At 47.3% G+C, this 23,440-nt stretch overlaps 1 protein-coding gene across 1 annotated transcript in view; it reads left to right on the top strand.

Annotated features, from left to right (window-relative positions):
* LOC132488121 (protein-glutamine gamma-glutamyltransferase 5-like) overlaps positions 1–23,440 on the top strand; it is a 36,132-nt gene that overhangs the window by 562 nt on the left and 12,130 nt on the right. The window contains 5 exon segments of the mRNA XM_060096085.1: positions 4,806–4,894; positions 8,638–8,837; positions 10,084–10,200; positions 12,832–12,960; positions 13,041–13,218. Of these exon segments, the coding sequence (XP_059952068.1) occupies positions 4,806–4,894; positions 8,638–8,837; positions 10,084–10,200; positions 12,832–12,960; positions 13,041–13,218 (713 nt within the window).

Here is a 23,440-nt window from a genome sequence, read left to right as displayed (position 1 = left end):
ATGCCAGACCTAAATTACTAGCACAGTGATGCCTGTTCTCTCAAGTGCTGCCCAGTATGGCGCATTATGAGTAATTGGGCTTGTTCCACACTTATATGTGATTACCAGATTAAGCATGCCCTCCACCTCTGACCCTACACATGCATCATACTCAGTTAAAGAGTTATTCATTTCTCAAGCTCTACTCTTTAGAGCATTTAGAGTTTTGTCCTCAACATTAACTCTGTGCCTTTGGAGCAGCACTCAGAGGTGCTGGATCCCAGTTTCATAACAGTAATCCACAGCAGTTAGAGATGTGGGCCAGATTAAGAACTGAAGTTGGACTATGTTTTTTGCCTCTCCATTTCACCTCTGAATATCTTTGTTTTAAAATTCTGGTATGGAGCTCTGGGGTAGTTATGAGAGTTATCAACTTCTTGATTGCAGTTTCCAGCTGATCTTCATCCCTTTTTGCTCAACAATGGACCATGGTTACCCCATATCCATTGGAAATGAAATGAGTTCACTTTGCCAAAAGGCTAATCTGAGGGAGTAGGAACATGCATAAATGTGCTTGCGAGCACATGAATACAGGATTTTCCTAGGATGTGCTGATGCTTCACTGGGCATGACTTGGTGTGTAACTCTCAAAGTAAGTTTAACAGGGAGAGGAAAGACCTTGCCCTAATATTTATGTGAAAAGTCATTTGCCACCTAATTGGCAGACTAAGACTGGGAAATAAATTGTAATAAGAATGATTTTTAGGATATTACACTACATAGAGCTTTTCTCATTCCCTAGCTTTTGTCCACATTTTTAGGCTTTTCTAATGAAAAGAGCCTCAACCTCTGATTCATATTTAGACTTGCTATTTCAGGAAAAGTTAGCAAAACTGATCTTTCTTATTCATGGATACATCAGCAATTTAAAGAGGAAAAAAGCTTTGCCACCACCCTTCCTCCCCCATTGTCTTGCTTTTTTCTAATTTTCATTTCTTTCTCTATTAATATTTATTATACATACTATGTAATTCTTCACTGGCAGCTTTGTCATAAAGCCAGAATCTGACATTCCCTATCTCACAAGCTTCATCCCCTGCCACTCCTCCTCCCCTTATTGACATCCCACTTATATAGGAAGTATACCTGGGACCCAAAGGACAGAATACTGTTACATGCTTCCATTCTTTTACTTGACCGTGTTCTCCCTGTTGGGACTCTTAAGACTACCTCTCCTACCTTACTCTCAACCTCACTATCCCAACTTTGTTCATAAAACTCCTACTTGACTCAAGGCTTATCTTTGGAAATGATTCCCTGGTTCGAATCCACCACACTTTCAGGCTGGGATGGGTTACTCTTCTGTGTTGCCAGACCACCTTGTAACTATCATCCATATTGTATTATAATCTATTTTCTCGTCTGTCTACACACTAGATTGAAGATCCTTGAGGGTAGGGATAGTATCTTATTCACCATTGTATTTCCAGCACCTGGAAATACAGGTGTCAACATTGGAATTGAACAACGATCTCTCATTGTTGGGGTTTAACATCACCATATCTTTCTCATACCTTTTTTTTTTTTTTTTTTTTTTGGTACACGGGCCTCTCACTGTTGTGGCCTCTCCCGTTGTGGAGCACAGGCTCCGGACGCGCAGGCCCAGAGGCCATGGCTCACGGGCCCAGCCACTGCGTGGCACGTGGGATCCTCCCAGACTGGGGAACAAACCTGTGTCCCCTGCATCGGCAGATGGACTCTCAACCACTGCGCCACCAGGGAAGCCCTCTCATACCTTTTTAATGAAATATATCCTGTGCCACTTGCTTCCTGGGGAAGAACAGAGTAGCACTAGTGAAAAATAATACAGTGACACCCCAAATGCAAGCCTGTCATGCAAACCTGTGCCCTTGGTCAGAAGTGCAGAGAGAATCAGCCAGAACCTTTAGAACACAGCTGTGATTATAAACATCTGCTTTCGGGAACCCCTCTCTTAGTCCCGCTGCTTCCCCCATCTTCCACTCAGACATCTGGTGGGTAGTGACAGAGATAAGTAACCACAGAGACAGTGGATTTTTTTTCTTATTTTAGAAGAAGACTAGCATATTAAACACATATTAACTATAAAGAAGATCCACTCCATAGTGACTTGAGCCTGCAACCTACTCTCTAGCCCGATTTCCTTTGAGTTTGCAGTTTGGGTAAGATTTGCTTGTGGTCACTTTGGGTTTGAGCTGACGACCTAGACTCACACCAGTGTCAACTCGACTACAGCACACAGCATCGAAGTTTCTGTACCCTGCTATGTGTTAGCCAACAGCTCATTGAAAAACCCTTATTGTTAATGATAAAATGAACTTATTTACAAAACAGAAACAGATTCACAAAGAAAACAAATTTATGGTTACCAAAGGGGAAAGTGGGGGAGGGATAAATTAGGAGTTTAGGATTAGCAGATACAAACTATCATATATCAAGTAGATAACTGAATCACTTTGCTGTACACCTGAAACTAACACAACTTTGTAAATCAACTATAGTCTAATATAAAATAAAAATTACATTTAAAAAATAAAATAAATGACAAGGTCCTACTGTGTAGCGCAGGGAACTATATTCAATACCCTATAATGAGCCACAATGGAAAAGAATATGTATATATATGTATAACTGAATCACTTTGCTGTACACCAGAAACTAACACAACATTGTAAATCAACTTTACTTCAATTTTTTAAAAGGCTATAGATTAAAAAAAACTGTTGCTATTTATTGTGTATATGCTCATTATAGAAATATTTAAAAAGCAAGATCTGATACATTTAAACATTTTCTAGGACTTTCTAACCATGTTGGGGTTACACTGTATACCTTTTTTTTTTTTTTTTTTTTTTTGTGGTATGCGGGCCTCTCACTGCTGTGGCCTCTTCCATTGCAGAGCACAGGCTCCGGACGCGCAGGCTCAGCGGCCATGGCTCACGGGCCCAGCCGCTCCGCGGCATGTGGGATCTTCCCAGACCGGGGCACGAACCCGTGTCCCCTGCATCGGCAGGCGGACTCTCAACCACTGCGCCACCAGGGAAGCCCCTGTATACCTTTTTTATAAGTTCTGAATAAAAATTTTCACAGCCACAAAGAAAGTTAACTTCAGGGGATAGAATCAAGTGATTGATAGTTCTTGTGCATGACTCTTGTTCAGCTGGTGTCTGCATGACAGTTCCTCAGTTGATGAATCTCCTCTTTGGTGAGTGAGTGCCTTCTCTTGCTATATCTGATAAGAATCACTTCAAGTCCCTAAGGTTACTAAGATTATGAAACTAAGATATATGGTATTATTCATGCTATTTTTTTTACAAGATGAGAACTATGGTCTACAAAATCAGCCCTGGGGAGACCTGAGAAAAAGAATGTGCAGATGAAGAACCAAAGTACCGCTACCCAAGGTAGAAGAGAAGTAAATACAAACCCGAGGAGCATGGCAAATGTGTAGTCATTGGCAACCTGAATTAATGTTCTCTCATCCTGAAGAACTAACCAGATAGAACTGTGACAAAAATTCATGCTGGGGCTTCCCTGGTGGCACAGTGGTTGAGAGTCCACCTGCCGATGCAGGGGACATGGGTTCATTCCCTGGCCCAGGAAGATCCCACATGCCGCGGAGCAGCTAGGCCCGTGAGCCATGGCCGCTGAGCCTGTGTGTCCAGAGCCTGTGCTCCGCAATGGGAGAGGCCACAACAGTGAGAGTCCCGTGTACCGCAAAAAAAAAAAAAAAAAAAGACACATGCACCCCAATGTTCATTGTAGCACTATTTACAATAGCCAGGTCACGGAAGCAACCTAAATGCCCGTCGACAGACGACTGGATAAAGAAGATGTGGCACATATATACAATGGAATATTACTCAGCCATAAAAAGGAACGAAATTGGGTCATTTGTAGAGACGTGGATGGATCTAGAGACTGTCATACAGAGTGAAGTTAAGTCAGAGAGAGAAAAACAAATATCGTATATTAACGCATATATGTGCAACCTAGAAAAATGGTACAGATGAACTGGTTTGCAGGGTAGAAATTGAGACACAGATGTAGAGAACAAATGTATGGACACCAAAGGGGGAAAGTGGCAGGGGGTTGGTGGTGGTGGTGGGATGAATTGGGAGATTGGGATTGACATGTATACACTGATGCATATAAAATAGATAACTAATAAGAACATGCTGTAAAAAAAATAAATAATAAACAAAAAACAAAAAAACCCTGCCTTTAATCAAAGGAACACTTTCCCTTAAATATAAAAGGAATACACGTTCAAAGCAAAAGCTTGACCAACACGGAAAAACTCAAAGTAAAGAAAAATTTCCCATAATTTTACCACCTACAGTTAATCTGTAACGTATTGTTTTTTAAACTTCTTCTGTTGCTTTTTAATATCTCATGAATTATTTCCCAATATCCTTTGTCCTTTTGTTGATTACATCAGGATGAGAGGAATAAAGTTTATGTATCTGACTCATTGTAGGATATTTGGGCTGCACTGAATATCCTTATGTTTACATTTTTATACACAAATTATGATTTTTTTCTTAGGAAGAATTCCTAGAGGAGGAATCTGTGGATCAAAGGAATTTATGTTTTAAGGCTTTCTTTTATTTTGTAAGAAATGTTGATAAATTGCCCTCAGAAAGGTGTAACATTTTATCCTTCCATCAAGGAGAGGTATATACCCATTACTACTGAGCAAATAGCAGCATCTCTGCCTGGAGTCAAGCCACTCCTATCCTGGCCCTGCTGCCCTCAGAGGCTTTTCTCTCTCTCCTCCTCTACAGCCCCACTGCCCTCCTGCCAGATTATTCTCCTCGTACCTCACACATGCAAGCACAAATCCACTCAGCAAACATCTCTGAGCACCCACCAGGTAAGGCGGGAGATTGTGGAGGTTAAGGGGGCAGAGGCTCTGCCTGGGTTTGATCCCAGTCCTCCCATTCCTGCATGTCAGGGACAATATGAACACCTCCATCCACAGGCTGTAAGAACATAAACGATTTCAGACACGTAAAATGCTTCTGACAGTGGCTGGCATGTAGTGAGTGTTCAGTGAACATTAGCTGTAATTATCAGCAATTAGGAACAATGCTCCGTTCTAGGCAAAGGGGGTCCAGGTGTAAGAAGATGGCCAAGGTCTCTGCTTCCGTGGAACTACTTCTAGATGCTATGAAGTGCTCTTCAGAAAATAAAAAGGGTGTTGTGATGGCAGATGATCATAGGGTGGGAGATGGGGCATCATGTTCAGAGGTCAAGGAAAGCCCCTGTGGGATGTTACCTCTGAGCCAAGACCCGAGGGGGAGATGGGCATCCAGGAGCACAGGGCTGGCTTGGTTTTTGATGTCTCAGATGGCAGGAGCTTTGCATCTCAGAGCTCATTGCGGGCAGATGGCTGTTCTAAATTCTCTATTTGTTTTAAGGCTCATAATACATGGGGATATATTTTGATCCTTTTATATCCTTGTCTTTATCTTAGTCAAGCACCAGGAGTCATGTGGCCGGGCTTTACATCTCTTACTCATCATTAACCAGTGTGGGCTGGTGGCCAAGGTGAGAAGGACTTGTGGGCATTGCCATGTTCTTTTACTAATTGATTCTGCTTGATTTCCTGCTTTGCTGAACCTCTTTCTAATCCTCTTGGCTTTCTCTGCCTGCTCCCTTGAAGGCCCTCCCATTTGTTCTCTGAAGTCATTGTCTCCCTGACATGAAAAGCACTTCAGTGAGCCAAATGCATAATTATATTAAGTAAAATAAAAAGAAAAACAAAAAACTGAGTCCCCTAATGGAAAATGAGTTTTCTCCATGCATTGTAAACCTTGGGCGTGGAGGGGAAGATATCTTCCTTCTTCCTCCTCCCCTTTCCTTCCTAAACCAATAGTTGGCCTGGGTAAAGGGGAAACTGAGTGGGCTGCCCTTAGGAACAATGCTTTGAGCTGTGGGCAGCGGCCAGGAAAAGGCTGCCCCCAGTCCCGTTCCCCACTGTGGAGGTGATGCACACACCTGTGTGCTCTTCACTGCCCCTTTCAGGTATCTGATCTTTCAGGATCGTATGGACATTGGTTGTTATGTATCGGGTGGAGAGGCTTCTGTGAAGGCTCAGTAGGTCCTGGTATGAAAATGCAGGCCCCTCAGGAACAAATGAGATGTATCAGTTTCCACAAGGATCTAGGCTAGTTGCTTTCAAACTTTTTGACTATAACCCACAATTTACATCATGATCCAGTTATATAATACATAAAATTATGCTTGCTTTTCCTATGTAGGATGCACTGTGATATTTTCTATTCTATTCTTTTTTGTGTGTGTGTGTGGTACGCGGGCCTCTCACTGTTGTGGCCTCTCCCGTTGCAGAGCACAGGCCCCGGATGCGCAGGCTCCGTGGCCATGGCTCACGGGTCCAGCTGCTCCGCAGCATGTGGGATCTTCCCGGGCCGGGGCACAAACCTGTGTCCCCTGCATCGGCAGGCGGACTCTCAACCACTGCGCCACCAGGGAAGACCTCTATTCTATTCTTTAAAAAAAGTATTGGTCACATTTCTCTAAACTGCTTTCACAAACTACTAATAGATTAGACGTGTTTACAAAATGTTGTTTAATAACTCACAGACATCTGTCTTAGATCTTGCCCTGAATTTTCTGGTTCCAATAATGTAACTATTTAAGTGCCTAAGTGACATTTAAGAGGTTGAAAAACTTTGTACTATTTGATCCAGTGATTCATCTTTGAATCTGCCTCAAGGAAAGATTGTTACTAGGAGGGAGGGTCAAGGGACCATCATGCACGTTCTGTTTTCAGCCAGATGTCTGACAAATTTGTGGGAAAGATGCAAAATGAAAGCTGGATTTGATTTTAGACTGTGAAGGAAATTTTAAAACACCTAATCCAATTTCTTCACATAAAGAATTATATGTAAGCACAGCTTGTTGAACAACTATACTTAAAGAGTATTTCCTAATGGCTCAGTGTTAACGTGGAAGGAATCTCCAACAATAATACTCCACTGGCCTCTGACTTAAGCCTTAATGCTTAGAACCATCGTATTACCAATGACCTGGACAGAGACCTGGAAGACTGTTTAGCCAGTTCCCAGATAGTAAGATAAAGCGTTTAGGTGAAAGAATTAGGACTCAAAAAAAATCCAGCCAGGTAACAAAGATGGGCTAAAACTATCAAAGTGAACTCATTTAGTGAAAATATAAAGAACTTATGTGAAAAAAGTTCAAAATGCAAATGGCACAAAAACTGGCTGGAGCAAACACGAGTTTTTCCTCTAGGATGCTGTTTGGCAGCATCCCCAGCCTCTACCCACTAGACACCTGTAGCAGCCTCTCCCCCAGTTGTGACAACCAAAAATGTCTCCAGACTTTGCCAAATGTCCTCTAGGGGGCAAAATTGCCCCTGTTGAGAACCACTGAGATAAACTGAGGTACTACTGGGGGAAAGGACCTAATGAATTTTTATCACCAGCAAAAATAGCAAAGCAAATGCAATCTGAGGCTGCATTATTATCAGTACTAAGAGCAACTACTGATGACTGAGTACTTACCCTGCACCTGCCACTATGCTAAGGTCTTTACTTGTGAATCCTCACTTAATACCCACATGAATTCTAGGAGGTAGGAACAGCATTGTCACCATTTTTTTTGATGTCTAGGGACCTTAAGTGACTTGCTTAAGGTCTCACAGCCAAGATGGTGAGAGCCTGCACCTTGCCCATTATGCTATGAGAGTTTTAAAATTACACACTAAGTGTACATCCTAGGAAGCAGCCAGTACCCTCATCCACCTGGAACATGCCTGAGAAGCAAGAAATAAGCTGCAAATAACCCTGAGGTGCCCACCCTCCCCCATATCCTAAAGCAGGGACTTGCCTGTAGCTGAGGTCCCAGCCTCCAGTCAGCTCATTGACTTAATTCATACAAAATTCGCGTATGCTCTTTCTTCTATCATCAGGATAATAGAGTACTTTTTAGAAAGATTGTCAACAAAAGTGATTAAGAGTACATGGCAGCACTTTGAGGTTAAGTTTCAGTTATCTGGAAACGTTGTGCTGTCTGGGACCCCAGTTCTCGAGCACTGTGGCTCCAGGTCCAGGTCCAGAGGTCACTGGGATCACGATGCTGAAATGCTCTCTGAGGCTGAGTCCTGAGACTAGGGGGCAGGTGGCAGAGGGCTAAGATCTGGTCAGCAATTTTACCCAAGTCAGAGCCAGGTGCCACGAAATGTCAAGAAGTGTCAGGGGGGGCTTCCCTGGTGGCGCAGTGGTTGAGAATCTGCCTGCTAATGCAGGGGACGCGGGTTCGAGCCCTGGTCTGGGAGGATCCCACATGCCGCGGAGCGACTGGGCCCGTGAGCCACGACTACTGAGCCTGCGCGTCTGGAGCCTGTGCTCCGCAACAAGAGGCCGCGATGGTGAGAGGCCCGCGCACCGCGATGAAGAGTGGCCCCCGCTTGCCACAACTGGAGAAAGCCCTCGCACGGAAACGAAGACGCAACACAGCAAAAATAAATAAATAAATAAATTAAAAAAAAAAAAAAAAGAAGTGTCAGGGGATGCTGAGCCCAGGGAGCCACAGCTGGGCAGTGACCTGTCCCCCCGCCAACCCTCGTCCCAGTGGCAGCCTTGGAGCTCAGGTCCGTCGACCTGCAGAAGGCCAGGAACAACCAGGAACATCACACGCAGGAGATGGGTCTGCAGCGGCTCATCGTGCGCCGCAGTGAGTCCTTCACAATCCAGCTGCATTTCAACCGACCCTTCCACTCTGGGACCGACTACATCACCTTTGTGGCTGAGACCACCCCTCCCCAAGACAAAGTTCACCTCAAGGGGCCCTGCCAATCCTTTCTGAACCGCCCTCCCCTCTCTTCTCCTGGGACCCCCGGGACCCTATTAGCGCTGTTAAGAAAAGATTTGGCCAACTCAGCAAACTAAGATTGTGATAATAACAGACAACTTTTAAATACACAACAGGCACTGTGCTAAAAATTCACACACATTATCTCATTTAATCCCTGTGACAAGACTTTCAGGTGGGTACTACTACAATCCCATTTTACAGATTAAAAAACTGAGGCCCACAAATCTTAAGTGCATGACCAAGGACACCCAGTGGCAGTAAAAGGATTAGCAAGTGGTAGGAGAAGGTAAGGGTCCTCCCAGTTCCCCTGAAATCGTGTCACATAGATTTTGCACCTCACTTTGGGGTCATTCTCTCTCACACAGGACCACAGCCCACAGAGCTGCTGGGAACCCGAGCCACCTTCTTGCTCACCCAGGCCCGACAAGGCAATGTCTGGAGTGCTTCTGACTTCACCATTCATGCCAACTCGCTCTTTGTCTCCCTTTTCACACCAGCCAATGCAGTCATTGGTCCCTACACTCTGAAGATGGAGATCTCTCAGGGCCCTGATCACAGCACAACCCACCCTCTGGGGACTTTCATCCTGCTTTTTAACCCTTGAAGTGCAGGTATAACTTGCTCACAGGTTGTAATTCTAACTGATCCATTGGGAACACTGTGTGAGGATCTACTTAGAAAGCCCTGAAGATAAAATGCTGCACATCTATGCAATGTGTTACCATGTGCTCACTAAAAATCATCTTTACAGAGAATTTTTAATGGCATGATGAAAATGTTCATGGTGTGATGTTAAGTGAAAATAATTAGGAAATGGAACTCATATGATCCTAATTACATATATGTGCCGAGAAAGAGAGCACAGCCAGAATACACTAAAATGTAACGATGGCTGTCTCTGAGTAGTAAGAAGGGGTGATCTTCATTGTCTTCTTTCTGTCATCCATATTTTCCAAATCTCTATGAAAAGCTTGAGGCTTTTATAACCAAGAAAAGATCATCTTTTTTTAAAGTATAGATTATATCGCTGGCCCCTAGAAAAGCACACAGACCTTTATGGGGTCTAGTCTTGATTTCTATTGCCATCAACCCATTGCTTATCTGATTATCCAGCAAGATACTGTCATTACTGTTTTTAATTTTATTACTGTTTGTTTTTTGGTTTGGGGCTTTGCCCCCTCTGCTATTCTTAACTGCTCAGAGGACGATGTCTACCTGCCAAGTGAAATACTGCTGCAGGAGTATATCATGATGGACTATGGCTCTGTTTACAATGGTCATGAAAGAGTCATCACCCCCTGGCCCTGGAACTATGGGCAGGTAACACTGTCACCTGAAGTGGGCCTCAGACAACTCTATTAGATTATGAAGTGCCACTAACAGAAGTCAGGATGTGCAGTGCTGGACCAATTTCCCTTCCAGTGAGAGATGCAAGGAGGGAAGGGGAGATGTCTTTCCTTCTCAGTTTTTAATATTTTATGAAAAACTTAAAACATAATGCAAGTAGACAGGCTACTATAATGAACCTCCATGAACCTCTTACCTTCAATAGTGATCAATTTATGGTGTATTTTGTTTCTTCTAATCAGGGATGTGCAAACTATAGCCTGTGGGCCAGATGTGGCTCACTGCCTGTTTTTGCATGGCCCAAGAGTTTAGAATGGTTTTCATACTTTATAAACTGCTGAAAAAAAGAATTTTTTAAAAATAACACAGTCATCCTTTAGTATTTGCAGACGATTGGTTTCAGGACGCCTCCACAGATACCAAAATCCAAGCATGCTCAAGTCCCTTATATAAAGTGGCATAGGCTGCTCTCGCCTTCTGAGATGGCCCACGCTCTGTCTGTGGAGTGTGTTTCTCTTTAAATAAATCCACTTCTTACCTATCACTTTGTCTCTCACTGAATTCTTTCTGCCATGAGACATCAAGAAGCTGAGCTTCATTAAGTCCTGAAACCAGATACTGAAACCCCTGCCAGGTGGGAGAAGTTAACTGCATGCTGCCACAACTGGCAGGACGGAGGACCGGTTGGAACCAGAAGGTTGATGATGCTGACTCCCACTTACCTCACCACCAACCAATCAGAAGAAAGTCCATGAGCTGATCACACCCTCCTCTTTGAACCATTACTATAAAACTCCTCACTACCCGCTCCACGTCGGGACACTCAGTTTGGAGAGCATTAGCCCTCTGTGGCCCCCTTTGCTTGGTAAAGCAATAAAACTATTCTTTTCAACTTCACACCCCCCAAAATAAATAAATAAATAATAAAGTGGCATAGTATTTGCATATAACCTATGCACAGCTTCCCATGTACTTTTTTTATTTTTTATTTTTTTTTTATTTTTTTGCTGTACGCGGGCCTCTCACTGCTGTGGCCTCTCCCGTTGCGGAGCACAGGCTCCGGACACACAGGCCCCGCGGCCATGGCTCGCGGGCCCAGCCGCTCCGCGGCACGTGGGATCCTCCGGGATCGGGGCACGAACCCGCGTCCCCTGCATCGGCAGGCGGACTCTCAACCACTGCGCCACCAGGGAGGCCCCCCATGTACTTTTAAATCATCTCTAGATACTTATAACACCTAAAACAATGTAAATGCTTTGTAAATAGTTGCTGGCACTGTGCAACAAATTCACGGTTTGCTTTTGGGAATTTTCTGGAATTTTTTTCCCTAATATTTTTGAGCCTATTGGTTGAATCCATGGATGTAGAATCCACGGACACAGAGGGCCAACTGTTTTTCGTGATGTGCAAATTATACGAAGTTCAAATTTTGGTGTCTAATAAACAGCATTTCATTGGAACACAGCTATGCTCATTCATTTAGGTAGCATCTGTGGCTGCTTTCATGCTACAATGGCAGAATTGAGTAGTTGAGACAGAAACCCTATGGCCTGCAAAGCCTAAAATATTTATTATCTGGTCCTTTACAGAAAAACTTTGCTGATCCCTGGTGTATTCTCCCCCATTCCTCACATCTCATCACTGGATTTTTGGGAAGCAAATTACCATATCATTTAATCGAGTAGTACTTCCAAATATAGTTCTAAAAGATGATGACTCTCTGAAAAACTGAGCCACAATACAGTATTATAACTGAAATAATGAACAGCAATTCTTTAATAACACCAAATATCCAGTTAGGGTACACAGCGGGGGACCTTTGACTCTGGGCAACTTTTCTATTCTCAACCACCAGCCGTGGCTGGGATAGTTTCTCTCCGCCTCCCACTGCCTTCTCAGCCCTGTCCACACCCACTGGGAGGGAAGAGTGGGTTGGGGGCAGGAAGCACGGAGCCTTGCTGAGGAAGATCATGTTCCCTGTTCTCCAACAACTTGTGTAATTTTTTGAAACTCAGAAAAATACCAGGGCATTTGGCAGCCAAAAGGGTTATGACACATGTAGCAAATACATGTTGTAGATGTATGTCATGAGTGTACACTGGCTTCTCCTGTGCTCACACCATCAGCACTGAACCCTCTACCTGATTTGAAGGTTCTCCACACTCTTCCCCCTCTCCTCACATGCCTGGCCTTATATGTATCCATCTGGTCTTTTCCTACTCTCGCAAGTCCTCCAGAAGGAAAATCTTCGAGCCTCTGTCTCTGGTACCCATCACGCCCAAAGACCTTGGGTGAACACCTCCACTCCGCTCTCTTCCTATCTACCTTGTCCTTCCAAGCCCACCGGCTCCAAAAGCCTTCTCTGATGCCTTCAGCTGACTCTCATCTCTCCAAATTCCATTTGCATTTTCCATCAGAAACACACAGGTTAGTTCTTCAAAATTCTGAATCTTAACACATTCCCAACTTGACTTACAAGCTCTTTGAAGGCAGGAACTTGTCTGATATTTAGCCCCACCCCTAAACGTCAGTGTTACTGACTTGGCTTCAGAATTCTAGACGTTTTTACTCTTCTCTTTGTTCTTCCTTGAAATCCCCTGGAAGTTTGAAGAGGACATGATAGATATCTGCTTTGAGATTCTGAACAAGAGCCTGTACTTCTTAGAGAACCCAACCAAAGACTACTCCCAGTGGAACAATGTGGTGTATGTCTGCAGGGTGGTGAGCGCCATGGTAAGGCCAGAAGCTTCCCCGGCCCTGCCTGAGCTTACCCCCCACCACACTGCGAAAACCCACCTGTCTCTCCTCTGCAGATCAACAGCAATGATGACAGCGGTGTGCTGCAGGGGAGCTGGAGAGAGGACTACTCCCAGGGGGTCAGCCCACTGGAGTGGACGGGCAGCGTGGCCATACTGTGACAGTGGGCGGCCAGGGGTGGGCAGCCTGTGAGGTATGGGCAGTGCTGGGTATTTGCAGCTGTTATGAGTACCGGTGAGTGAGGGGGAGATGGGAATGCAGAATCACTTATTGACTCTTTGTGATAGCTCTTCGAGGTCGGGCTGGGATTATCTCCACTTCACCTGAGTTAACTGTGGCCTGTCCACAGCCCCATGGCTAAGGAGTGGTGGTCACTTGGTGACCAGCACACTCTATAGTCTCAAGGAATCCTGCAATAACCAGGGAAGGAGTGACCTGCTGCAATCACTCTTCAGTCTCCTTGATGGAGCAGTTAGGCTATTAAAATGGTCACCTGGATAGAGGAGCCTGTGGTCCCAAAGTAGAGGCAAAACTGGCTTCTTTCTGACACCTCCTCAGGCTTCTCAGCTCAAGGTGAGCCTGGAGTCAGGGGCAGGGTGAGGGAAGCTTGAGGTGCAAGCAGATAATCTGGAAACCTGATCTCATCTGTGGGCAGAGCTGATGGCTCCCAAACACTTCTCAGAGAGATTCTTGAGGAGTTACAGTTAGAGATTTACTACTTTGCTGACTACCCTTAAGGAGCATCCATGTTTTATGCATTATCAGTTATTTACAATTTAGTCCCAAGTCATTGATCAGATTATCTGTGAAGATGAGGGAAAGATGGAAAGCACTGCGGTGCCTGCCTATCTTCCCCCAAGAGGCGGGAGTACCTTGCACAGTGCTGCCTGTTACATTGTGATGCTCAAGAAATGTTTACTGAACTGACGTGTTGACTCTGAGTTGGAGAACAAGGGAGCACAGAATGGGGAGGACAGAGACAGGGTCCAAAGACAAAGTTCTAGACTTTTCTGAGAGGGGCAACATAGCTTGGCAGTTATATACAGGTGCTACAGACAGCAGAGGGGTTTAAATATGAGTGTTCAAATCAAGTGACCTCATTTTGTTCATTTGTTTTCACGGGAAAATGCTCAGCACAGTGCCAGTATATAGTACAGCCAAATTTGCCTTGGGCTGGGATGTCCCTGACTAGGCAGGTGTTAAGGAGGAGGGCTCAGGCCTTTAGACCCTGCAAAGAGAGGGAGAAGGTCTAGGTCTTCATCTTTGCTCCACCTCCGAGCCTCTCCCCACGGCTAGGCCCTAGAGTCTACGACCTTTGAGCGAGGGGAAAGCTGCTCCTGCCAAGTTGCCTCTGGCCATTTGCAGCCCTGGTCTAACTCTCACCAAGGGTTAAGGGTTTGTGAAAGCTCAGGAGCTGTGCTGGGAATGGATAGGCGACTGTGGACAGGTGGCGTCCTTTGGGGATATTCAATGAATCGAAACAAAAAGATTGGTCAATCTTAATAGTCCTCTTACATTTCAAAGCATTGTAATCCTCCCAGCAGCCTCAGTGGGCACCATCTGCTCCTAAGCAGGGCAGGGGTGGGATAAACCTCTCTCTAAACTCCTCACCTTGCTTGCAGAGGTGGGGACCTGTGTTCCAAAGGTCACACCTGGCTCTCGGCTTAATTTCATCTGGCCCTGGTCAAGTGTGTGTGGTGGTGGTGGTGGGGATGACGATGATGTAATGGCTGCTTTGTGTGATTCCTGAGAAGCCACAAGAGGGTGCTGTTGTCTTATCAAAGATGGTCATTGCCTCGTACATGCAAGGTTCCCTTCGTCGCTGTCTTCCACGTATCTCTGTAAGTCTATCTGGCTCTTCTATCTGTGCTTTGATTTCTTTCTTTCCTCCAAACCCTTTTACTTGAGTATAATTACAGATCCAGAATTTCAGAACTGAAAATCATCTGGTCCAACTCTTCATTTTGTTACATATAAGAAGACTAAGGGTCAGAGAAGTTAAGCCAGTTACCTAAGGTCACACAGCTTCTCTTCTGGCCACAGCATAGGTCTAATTTTTAAATTTTTTCTTTCGAATTATCAAATGTTTAGGTTCTCTTTTTTTAGTTTGGAAAGCTGCTGAATGGAAAAATCCCTAAATGATAAATTGAGTTGTTGTTAATTGTTAAGTGATCCTCAAATGATTTCTTTCTCCTGGTGGAATGGAGACTATGGATAGGGCAGGTAGGCCACAAGGTTCTGGGCCTGGGTGAGGTGCTCTGAGGATAAAGGAGTTACAGGTATGGATCTGCAAGAATCTTGGCCTTTTTCTCTCCTCCAGCTTGAAAGTGAGAAAGTATGCACATGAAACCAATGATTCTTCTTGAAATAAACTCAGTCCCCATGCTTTTCTTCTCTTTAGTAATGAGATGCTTAGGTGTTCCAACCCGTGTCATTTCCAATTTCCATTCTGCACACAACGTGGATGCAAACTTGACCATCGACATCTACTATGACCAACATGCAGAGATGCTGCCAACTCAGAAATGAGACAAAATATGGTAAGGGGCACTGTCTCCTACAGGTCTCTGCTCCGTTCCAGGTAGGGTAGGAAAATTCTGGCCTGATGCTCTCTGGCCTTGAGGAAATATTGCCCCATACATTGTTGCCGATGCTCAGAGAATAAGTCTCCCATCCAGAAAGCTGCTCTGGCTAATCAGATCATCACATCAAGCTCATTTCAGAGATAGAAGACTATGGGATAATGTATTCTGAAGCTGGCAACCAAATGAATAGGTCGTGTGTCCTCTGAATACTGACCTCCAAATCTGTTTCATCTTATTCTTCCTTCTTTGAGCCTTTCTGTTTGCACATTTCTCTGTTTCTCTGTCAGGGCAAAGCCAGGACTAGCTGCCTCTGCATACTTGCTTTGGTCTCTGCTGACTTCTCCCCTCCCTGCCCCACTCCCTCCCTGCAGGCACGTGTATATACGTCTGTGTGTGTCTCTGGTGCCCCTTTATTTTCGGATCTCTAGTCGCTTCCTCTGGTTCCTTCCTCCTCTGCTCCACCCCACATCTCATTTCCTGGTTTTGCTTTTCCAGCCAGTTTCCAGGTAAGACCTTTGAATTGTATGAGAACTAGCTGCTGTCCTTGGAGCTCCCTCCCTCTCTGGGCTCCTGGAGGGCTGAAACTTCTCTGGGTCAATGAGCAGTAGTGTATCTAGGAAGGACATGTCACTTGTGTAGAATTCTGTCTGTGAGCACAAGCTGAATCTAATCATGAAGAAACAGCAGGCAAGTCCCAAATGAGGGCCACTCTGATAAAAATAAATAAATAAATAAATACTGTATTCAAAATGGCAATGTGATAAAACAAAGCCGGAAGAACTCTTCCAGATCAAAGGACACAAAGGGTATTGGTCAACTAAATGCCATGTGTGATCCTGGACTGGGTGGAAAAGAATGCCACAGAGCAGCAGTCCCCAACCTTTTTGGCACCAGGGACCGGTTTTGTGGAAGACAATTTTTCCACGGAAGGGGTGGGGCGATAGTTCAGGCGGTAATGCAGGCAATGGGGAGCGGCAGATGAAGCTCCGCTCGCTCGCCGCCGCTCACCTCCTGCTGCGTGGCCCAGTTGCTAACAGGCCACGGGCTGGTACCGGGGATTGGGGACCCCTGCCATAGAGGACATTATTAGCTGACAACATTGAAATATAGACAGTAAAGTAGATAAAAGGATAGTATCAATATTAAATGTGTGAGGTTGATAACTGTACAAGAGTACGCAAAGGAGATCCCTATTCTAAGAAATCTCCATATCCACACTGAAAGAAAGCTAGTGATAAAGCAAATGGGGCAAAATGCTAACAATAGATGAACTGGGTATATGGATGTTCTTTGTACTATTCTTGCAACTTTATTATAAGCTTGAAATTACTTCCAAATAAAATTTAAAGGGCTTCCCTGGTGGCGCAGTAGTTGAGAGTCCAATGCAGGGGACACAGATTCATGCCCCGGTCCGGGAAGATCCCACATGCTGCGGAGCAGCTGGGCCCGTGAGCCATGGCCGCTGAGCCTGTGTGTCCGGAGCCTGTGCTCCGCAATGGGAGAGGCTACAATAGAGGCCCGCGTACCACAAAAAATAATAATAATAATAAAAATAAATAAATAAATAAATAAAATGTAAAAAAAAAAAAAGAAGAAACAATGATATAAAGCACTCAGTATAGGGTTTGATACCTGGCAAATCCTCTGAAAACGTGAGTCTTTTTCTCCTTACTGCTTTCTGCAGGAATTTCCATGTCTGGAACGAGTGCTGGATGATCCGGAAAGACCTCCCTCCAGGATACAATGGGTGGCAGGTTCTGGACCCCACTCCCCAGCAAACCAGCAGTGGTGAGAGCAGACCATTGTGGAAGGGTCTGGGCTCTGTGGGGACGCCGGTCGGGGTGACTGACCCCGTGAGCAGGAGGCCAGAAAGGAACGATGCCTTTCCCACTTCATCCCCTTTCCAAAGTCGTAGCAGAGATGACTTCGAGTCAGGGGTCTAACTTTGCCTTTGACAGTTGGGTGAGCTGATGAGTCACTGGACCTCTCAGTTGTTTCCTCACCTGTAAAGTAGAGAAGATGAAGGTGATGACTGCTGCTTCCCAGGGTGGCTGTGAGCATCAGATGAATTAATGGGAACTGGAGAGCACCCCATGGATGAGGGTCATTAATGCCACCGCCCCTCCCCATCCCATTTCCCTACCTCTACCTCCCATGGCCAGGACCCGCTGGCCCTGGTCCATATGTCAGCAGCCAAGTTAATGGTCCACAACTCCTGTTCCCTGAACAGGGTTGTTCCACTGTGGCCATGCCTCCGTAAAGGCCATCAGGGAAGGGAAGGTCCACCTGCCCTACAACACCCCATTTGTGTATGCTGAGGTGAACGCCGATGAAGTCGTTTGGCTGTTGGAGGATGGCCAGGCCCAGGAACTCCTGGCCCATATCATCAGTTCCATCAGGAAGGAAATCAGCACCAAGATGGTAGGGTCAGACCAGAGCCAGAACATCACCAGCTCCTACAAGTACCAGAAGGTGCCTGGGGCCCCAGTGTTTCAGGGAGGAGGGCAGCTGTAACCTCTGTTGTGTTGCCTCCCAAAGGACATGAGGATGGCTCTCACGTTGAAACCATCACCACCTAACCACCGCCTACGCAAAAGATGACAAAAAACACCATCCAGTGCTTATAATCAGGAACTCATTTAACCCAAATTTTTGGCAACTCTGTGAGGCAAGGAAATATCCCTGGGCTATATGTGACTGAACTGAGCACCAAGAGATGAAGGGACTGTGATAGAGCAAGGGTTTGAGCCCAGCACCAAGCAACACCAATCCCCTTGTTCCAACCATGATGCTGTATTGTCTCCTTAGGCAGCTATTCTTGTGGCTGAGGCTTCGGGAGGGGACCTGGGAGTTGCTGGGTGCCTTGTTTCCAGCAAGAAGGTCATTGGTCCTCCTGACCCTTCCCCACTGATGTCTTTCCTGGCTCTCCTTTCTGTCAGGATCCCGTGAGGAGCGATCTGTGTTCATGAAGGCCTCCTGGAAAATGCTGGGCCCTTGGAGGGCCTCTTCACCCTTCCTGGACCTGCTGGGGTCTGGGGGCTTTGAGGATCAGCTGGCACAGCTGCAGCTTTACCTGACCAGGAAGGCTGAGTGGGGCCAGGACCTGCCGCCGAAGCTTAATGCCGGGAGTCTGGCAGATAGAGCCCAACCCCAGGGGCCCATCTGCCTGGTGGTGCATTTCTGTGCGCAGACCCTGCTGCACGACGGTGGCACCTGGGAGCCCCTCTGGAGACTAATAGTGCACTTGACCCTGGACTTCGGGGAGGGTGAGTATGAGGCAGGCCTGGAAAGGCACATACAGGGAGGGAAGCTTGGGGCCATGAACAAGGCACCCCCCCCACACACACGCACACACACGCATGCATGCGCGCATGCATGCACACACGCACGCACATGCACGCACGCACACATGTTGGGCAGTGAAGCTGCTGTTGGCAGGAGATTGAATGTCAGGTACTGTACCTCTGATGCCATCCCACCAGGTGAAACACAGCAGTGACCTCAGGGGGTCAGGGGCACAGGGTAAGCACCATCTGTCTCTCTCTCTTACACACACACACAAACAAAACACTTTCACACACGCACGTAGACTCACACTCATATTCTCTCTCAAACACAAACTATTTTTTCCTCTCTCACACATACACATTTTCACTCTCTCTTTCCGAGACCCATTCCTGGACTCAAGATGTATTTTGTCTGTGCTTAGAGACGCAGTGGCTGCTCTTGCTACCCTACAACAATTATAGAAACAAACTGATGGATGAAAAGCTGATCTGTGTGTCTGGCATCACCAAGGTGGAGGAGACAGGGAGGTCCATGCTGGTCCTAAAAGATAGCTCCCTGGGGCCTCCCCACTTATCTATTGAGGTAAGGCATCTGGACAGAGATGGGGCCCAGGGGCCCTCTGACTCACCCAATTCAGGGGCTGGGGGTACAGCAGCTAACAAGGCCCAGTCCCTGCCTTGGACACCAAACAGGTGATTAAAGTGCAGTATGGTGTGGTCCTTTGCACTCTGTGCAAAGGGAAGGCTTCCCAGAGGAGGTGACATTTTACAGAGGACGCACAGGAAGACACTCTAGAGAAATGAGGTGGAGTTGAAGGCATTTTAAGTAAGGAAGTAGCTTTGCAGAGGCAAAGAGACAAGAAAGGCAGTATCTGGGAGATGGAGTAGAGAAGACAGGTTTGAGAGAGACTCAGGCCAAATTCCTTGTCACCTGATAAGACAGGGGTGACAAGGAAGAAGGAAACAAATGAAAGATGAGCCTCACATTTCACGTTCAGAGGCTTGAGTGGCTGGCAAGGCAATTGCATGAGGAACGAATACAGGTGAAGGAAGGGTAAATGGGGGAGGGCAGGGATGATCTCCATGTCCTATAACCAGGGTTTTTCTTCCTCTGAAGCCTCCTTTCCCCACATTTCCCTCCTACGTGAAGGCCTTGCCCACTGCCTAATCCCCACCTGACTGTGCACCTGGTGGATCTGTGAACAGCACCCTCCACCCCCGCCAGAAAGAGAAGTGAGTGGCTCCACATCATAAACCGTCTGGCCACCTGACAGTTTTCACCTGGGCATGCTGTGAGGTTGTCAGGCCAAGTGATGCCAGGCAGCCTCCATGAGGCGGGAGGGGGTAACAGTGGTCAGAATCACAAGAGCAGACACAAGCCTGGGGCTGAGGTGAGTGCCCTGCCCATTACACAAAGCCCTGGTTACAACAGGACCAGTGCAAACACATCAGGTGCCAAGTAGGCTATTAATTGGTCCCCATTGCTAAGGAACCCCGGGATGATTTGTGTGACCATGCTGGATGCCAAAGCTATTTTGACCTTGTTCAACTTTGGCACGCTCACTAGAGTACAAAAGACTAGTTTCTTTTCTTTGAATTCCAGAGAAGTCAGGATGTGTTCTTCCTTCTCCTCGATTCTCTGGTTGAGCCAGAACGTGCCCCCAGTATGATCTGGGTGGTCGAGTCGTTTCAGTTCAACACTCGTTTACCAAATATCCATCATTTGGTTGGTACTGTGCTAGGCACTGGGGCTCTCGAAGTGAGTAGGATGGATCCCTGCCTCCCACTCACAAGTCAAGGCCATGCTGCCCTGTGACACAGACCTCACATGTGATGCACTGAATACACCTGGAAAGACTCAGAGTGGGTCTGCTAATGCATATGAAGACAGAGCAGCATGGGAGGAAGATCTGACTGGGGTCTAGGACATCTGGGTTAGGTCCTGTCTCTGCCATTAACACATCCTGCAACTTGGGCCTCAGCATGACATCACCAGTGGCACGTGGATGGCACACATGACACCAGTTCCTTATCCCATGCCTGTGCCAGACACTACTAATCAATCATGACCCTCTTCCTGGCTCTAGGTTGTCCTCAGGATCCTTTTTTTTTTTTTTGCGGTACGCAGGCCCCTCACTGTTGTGGCCTCTCCCGTTGCGGAGCACAGGCTCCGGACGCGCAGGCTCCGCGGCCATGGCTCACGGGCCCAGCCGCTCCACGGCATGTGGGATCTTCCCAGACCGGGGCACGAACCCGTGTCCCCTGCATCGGCAGGCGGACTCTCAACCACTGCGCCACCAGGAAAGCCCCTCAGGATCCTTTTTAACACACCATTCCTATCAGCCACAACCAATGGATTGGAGCTGGCACTTAAGTTGAAATCTAATTGCCATCCTGAGCTAGATGACGGGGAGGGAAATAGATTTCACTTGGTGCCAGTTCCCAGCTGGTGGTGGCTTCCAGTAGTACTGTGAGCTTCTAAGGCAGGCCAGTGTATGTGTTAACCGTGAATACTGTGGGCTCATGTTCTCGCCCCTGCAGCGTCTTCGTGCTAAGTGAGCAGTCCCTGGTGGCCATCAGAGGGATGGGGAAGTGAGGTTGCTGAACTGAGTGTGAAAATGAGGCCAGTTGCCCATGATATCCCTGTCTTCTCTCCACACAGGTGTCAGAGAGGGCCGAGGTGGGGAAGGCCCTGAGAGTCGACATCTCGCTCACCAATACCCTCTCGGTGGCTCTGAGTCACTGCACAATGGTGGACAGGGATCCCCAGGGGATTGGTGGTGAGATGGGCCGGGGGATATTGCTATTCTTAAAAGAGTGCAGAGGGCTTCCCTGGTGGTGCAGTGGTTGAGAGTCCGCCTGCCGATGCAGGGGACACGGGTTCGTGCCCCGGTCTGGGAAGATCCCACATGTCGTGGAGCGGCTCGCTCATGAGCCATGACCGCTGAGCCTGCGCGTACGGAGTCTGTGCTCCGCAACGGGAGAGGCCACAAGAGTGAGAGGCCCACATACCGCCAAAAAAAAAAAAAAAAAAAAGAGTGCAGAATCACAAAAAATATGGCAGAGGGCAAAGAAAAGAAGCTGGTTGGCACAGGAAAGGGATGGCCCCTCAGGAATAAAGATAACATTCTATCTCCTTTCAAGAATTTCTCCAGAATTCAGCAAAGATGGCGGAAGAGTAAGACGCGGAGATCACCTTCCTCCCCACAGATACACCAGAAATACAGTTACACGTGGAACAACTCCTACAGAACACCTACTGAACGCTGGCAGAAGACCCCAGACCTCCCAAAAGGCAAGAAACTCCCCACATACCTGGGTAGGGCAAAGCGGAGAGATTCCCGCACAGAGGAGCGGTGCCGAGCGGCACTCACCAGCCCGAGAGGCTTATCTGCTCCCCCGCCGGGGCGGGCGGCGCTGGAGCTGAGGCTCGGGCTTCGGTCAGAGCGCAGCGAGAGGACTGGGGCTGGCGGCGAGAACTCAGCCTGAAGGGGGCTAATGTGCCACAGCTAGCCGGGAGGGAGTCCGGGAAAACTCTGGAGCTGCCGAAGAGGCAGGAGACTTTTTCTTCCCTCTTGGTTTCCTGGTGCGCGAGGAGAGGGGATTAAGAGCGCCGCGTAAAGGAGCTCCAGAGACGGGCGTGAGTCGCGGCTGAAAGCGCGGAGCCCAGAGACGGGCGTGGGACGCTGGGGCTGCTGCTGCCGCCGCCAAGAAGCCTGTGTGCGAGCGCAGGTCACTGTCCACACCGCCCTTCCGGGAGCCTGTGCAGCCTGCCACTGCCGGGGTCCCGGGATCCAGGGGCGGCTTCCCTGGGAGAACGCACGACGCGCCTCGGGCTGGTGCAACGTCACGCCGACCTCTGCCGCTGCAGGCTCGCCCCGCACTCCGTGCCCCTCCCTCCCGCCCGGCCTGAGTGAGCCAGAGCCCCCGAAGAGGCTGCTCCTTTAACCCTGTCCTGTCTGAGCGAAGAACAGACGCCCTCCGGCGACCTACACGCAGAGGCGGGGCCAAATCCAAAGCTGAGACCCAGGAGCTGTGAGAACAAAGAAGAGAAAGGGAAACCTCTCCCAGCAGCCTCAGAAGCAGCAGATTAAAGCTCCACAATCAACTTGATGTACCCTGCATCTGTGGAATACATGAATAGACAACAAATCATCCCAAATTGAGGAGCCAGGAGTTAGTGCTGTGCCTCTGAGGTGGGAGAGCCAACTTCAGGACACTGGTCCACAAGAGACCTCCAAGCTCCACATAATATCAAACGGCGAAAATCTTCCAGAGATCTCCATCTCAACACCAGCACCCAGCTTCACTCAACGACCAGCAAGCTACAGTACTGGCCACCCTATGCCAAACAACTAGCAAGACAGGAACACAACGCCACCCATTAGCAGAGAGGTGGCCTAAAATCATAAAAAGTCCGCAGACACCCCAAAACACACCCCCAGACGTGGACCTGCCCACCAGAAAGACAAGATCCAGCCTCATCCAAGAGAACACAGGCAGTAGTCCCCTCCACCAAGAAGCCTACACAACCCACTAAACCAACCTTAGCCACTGGGGACAGACACCAAAAACAACGGGAAC

The sequence above is a fragment of the Mesoplodon densirostris genome, chromosome 4, assembly GCF_025265405.1.
Source record: "Mesoplodon densirostris isolate mMesDen1 chromosome 4, mMesDen1 primary haplotype, whole genome shotgun sequence".
In the NCBI taxonomy this organism is placed as follows: domain Eukaryota; kingdom Metazoa; phylum Chordata; class Mammalia; order Artiodactyla; family Ziphiidae; genus Mesoplodon; species Mesoplodon densirostris.
Note: the sequence above shows the minus strand (reverse complement) of the source record. Positions and strands in the feature narration are given on the sequence as shown.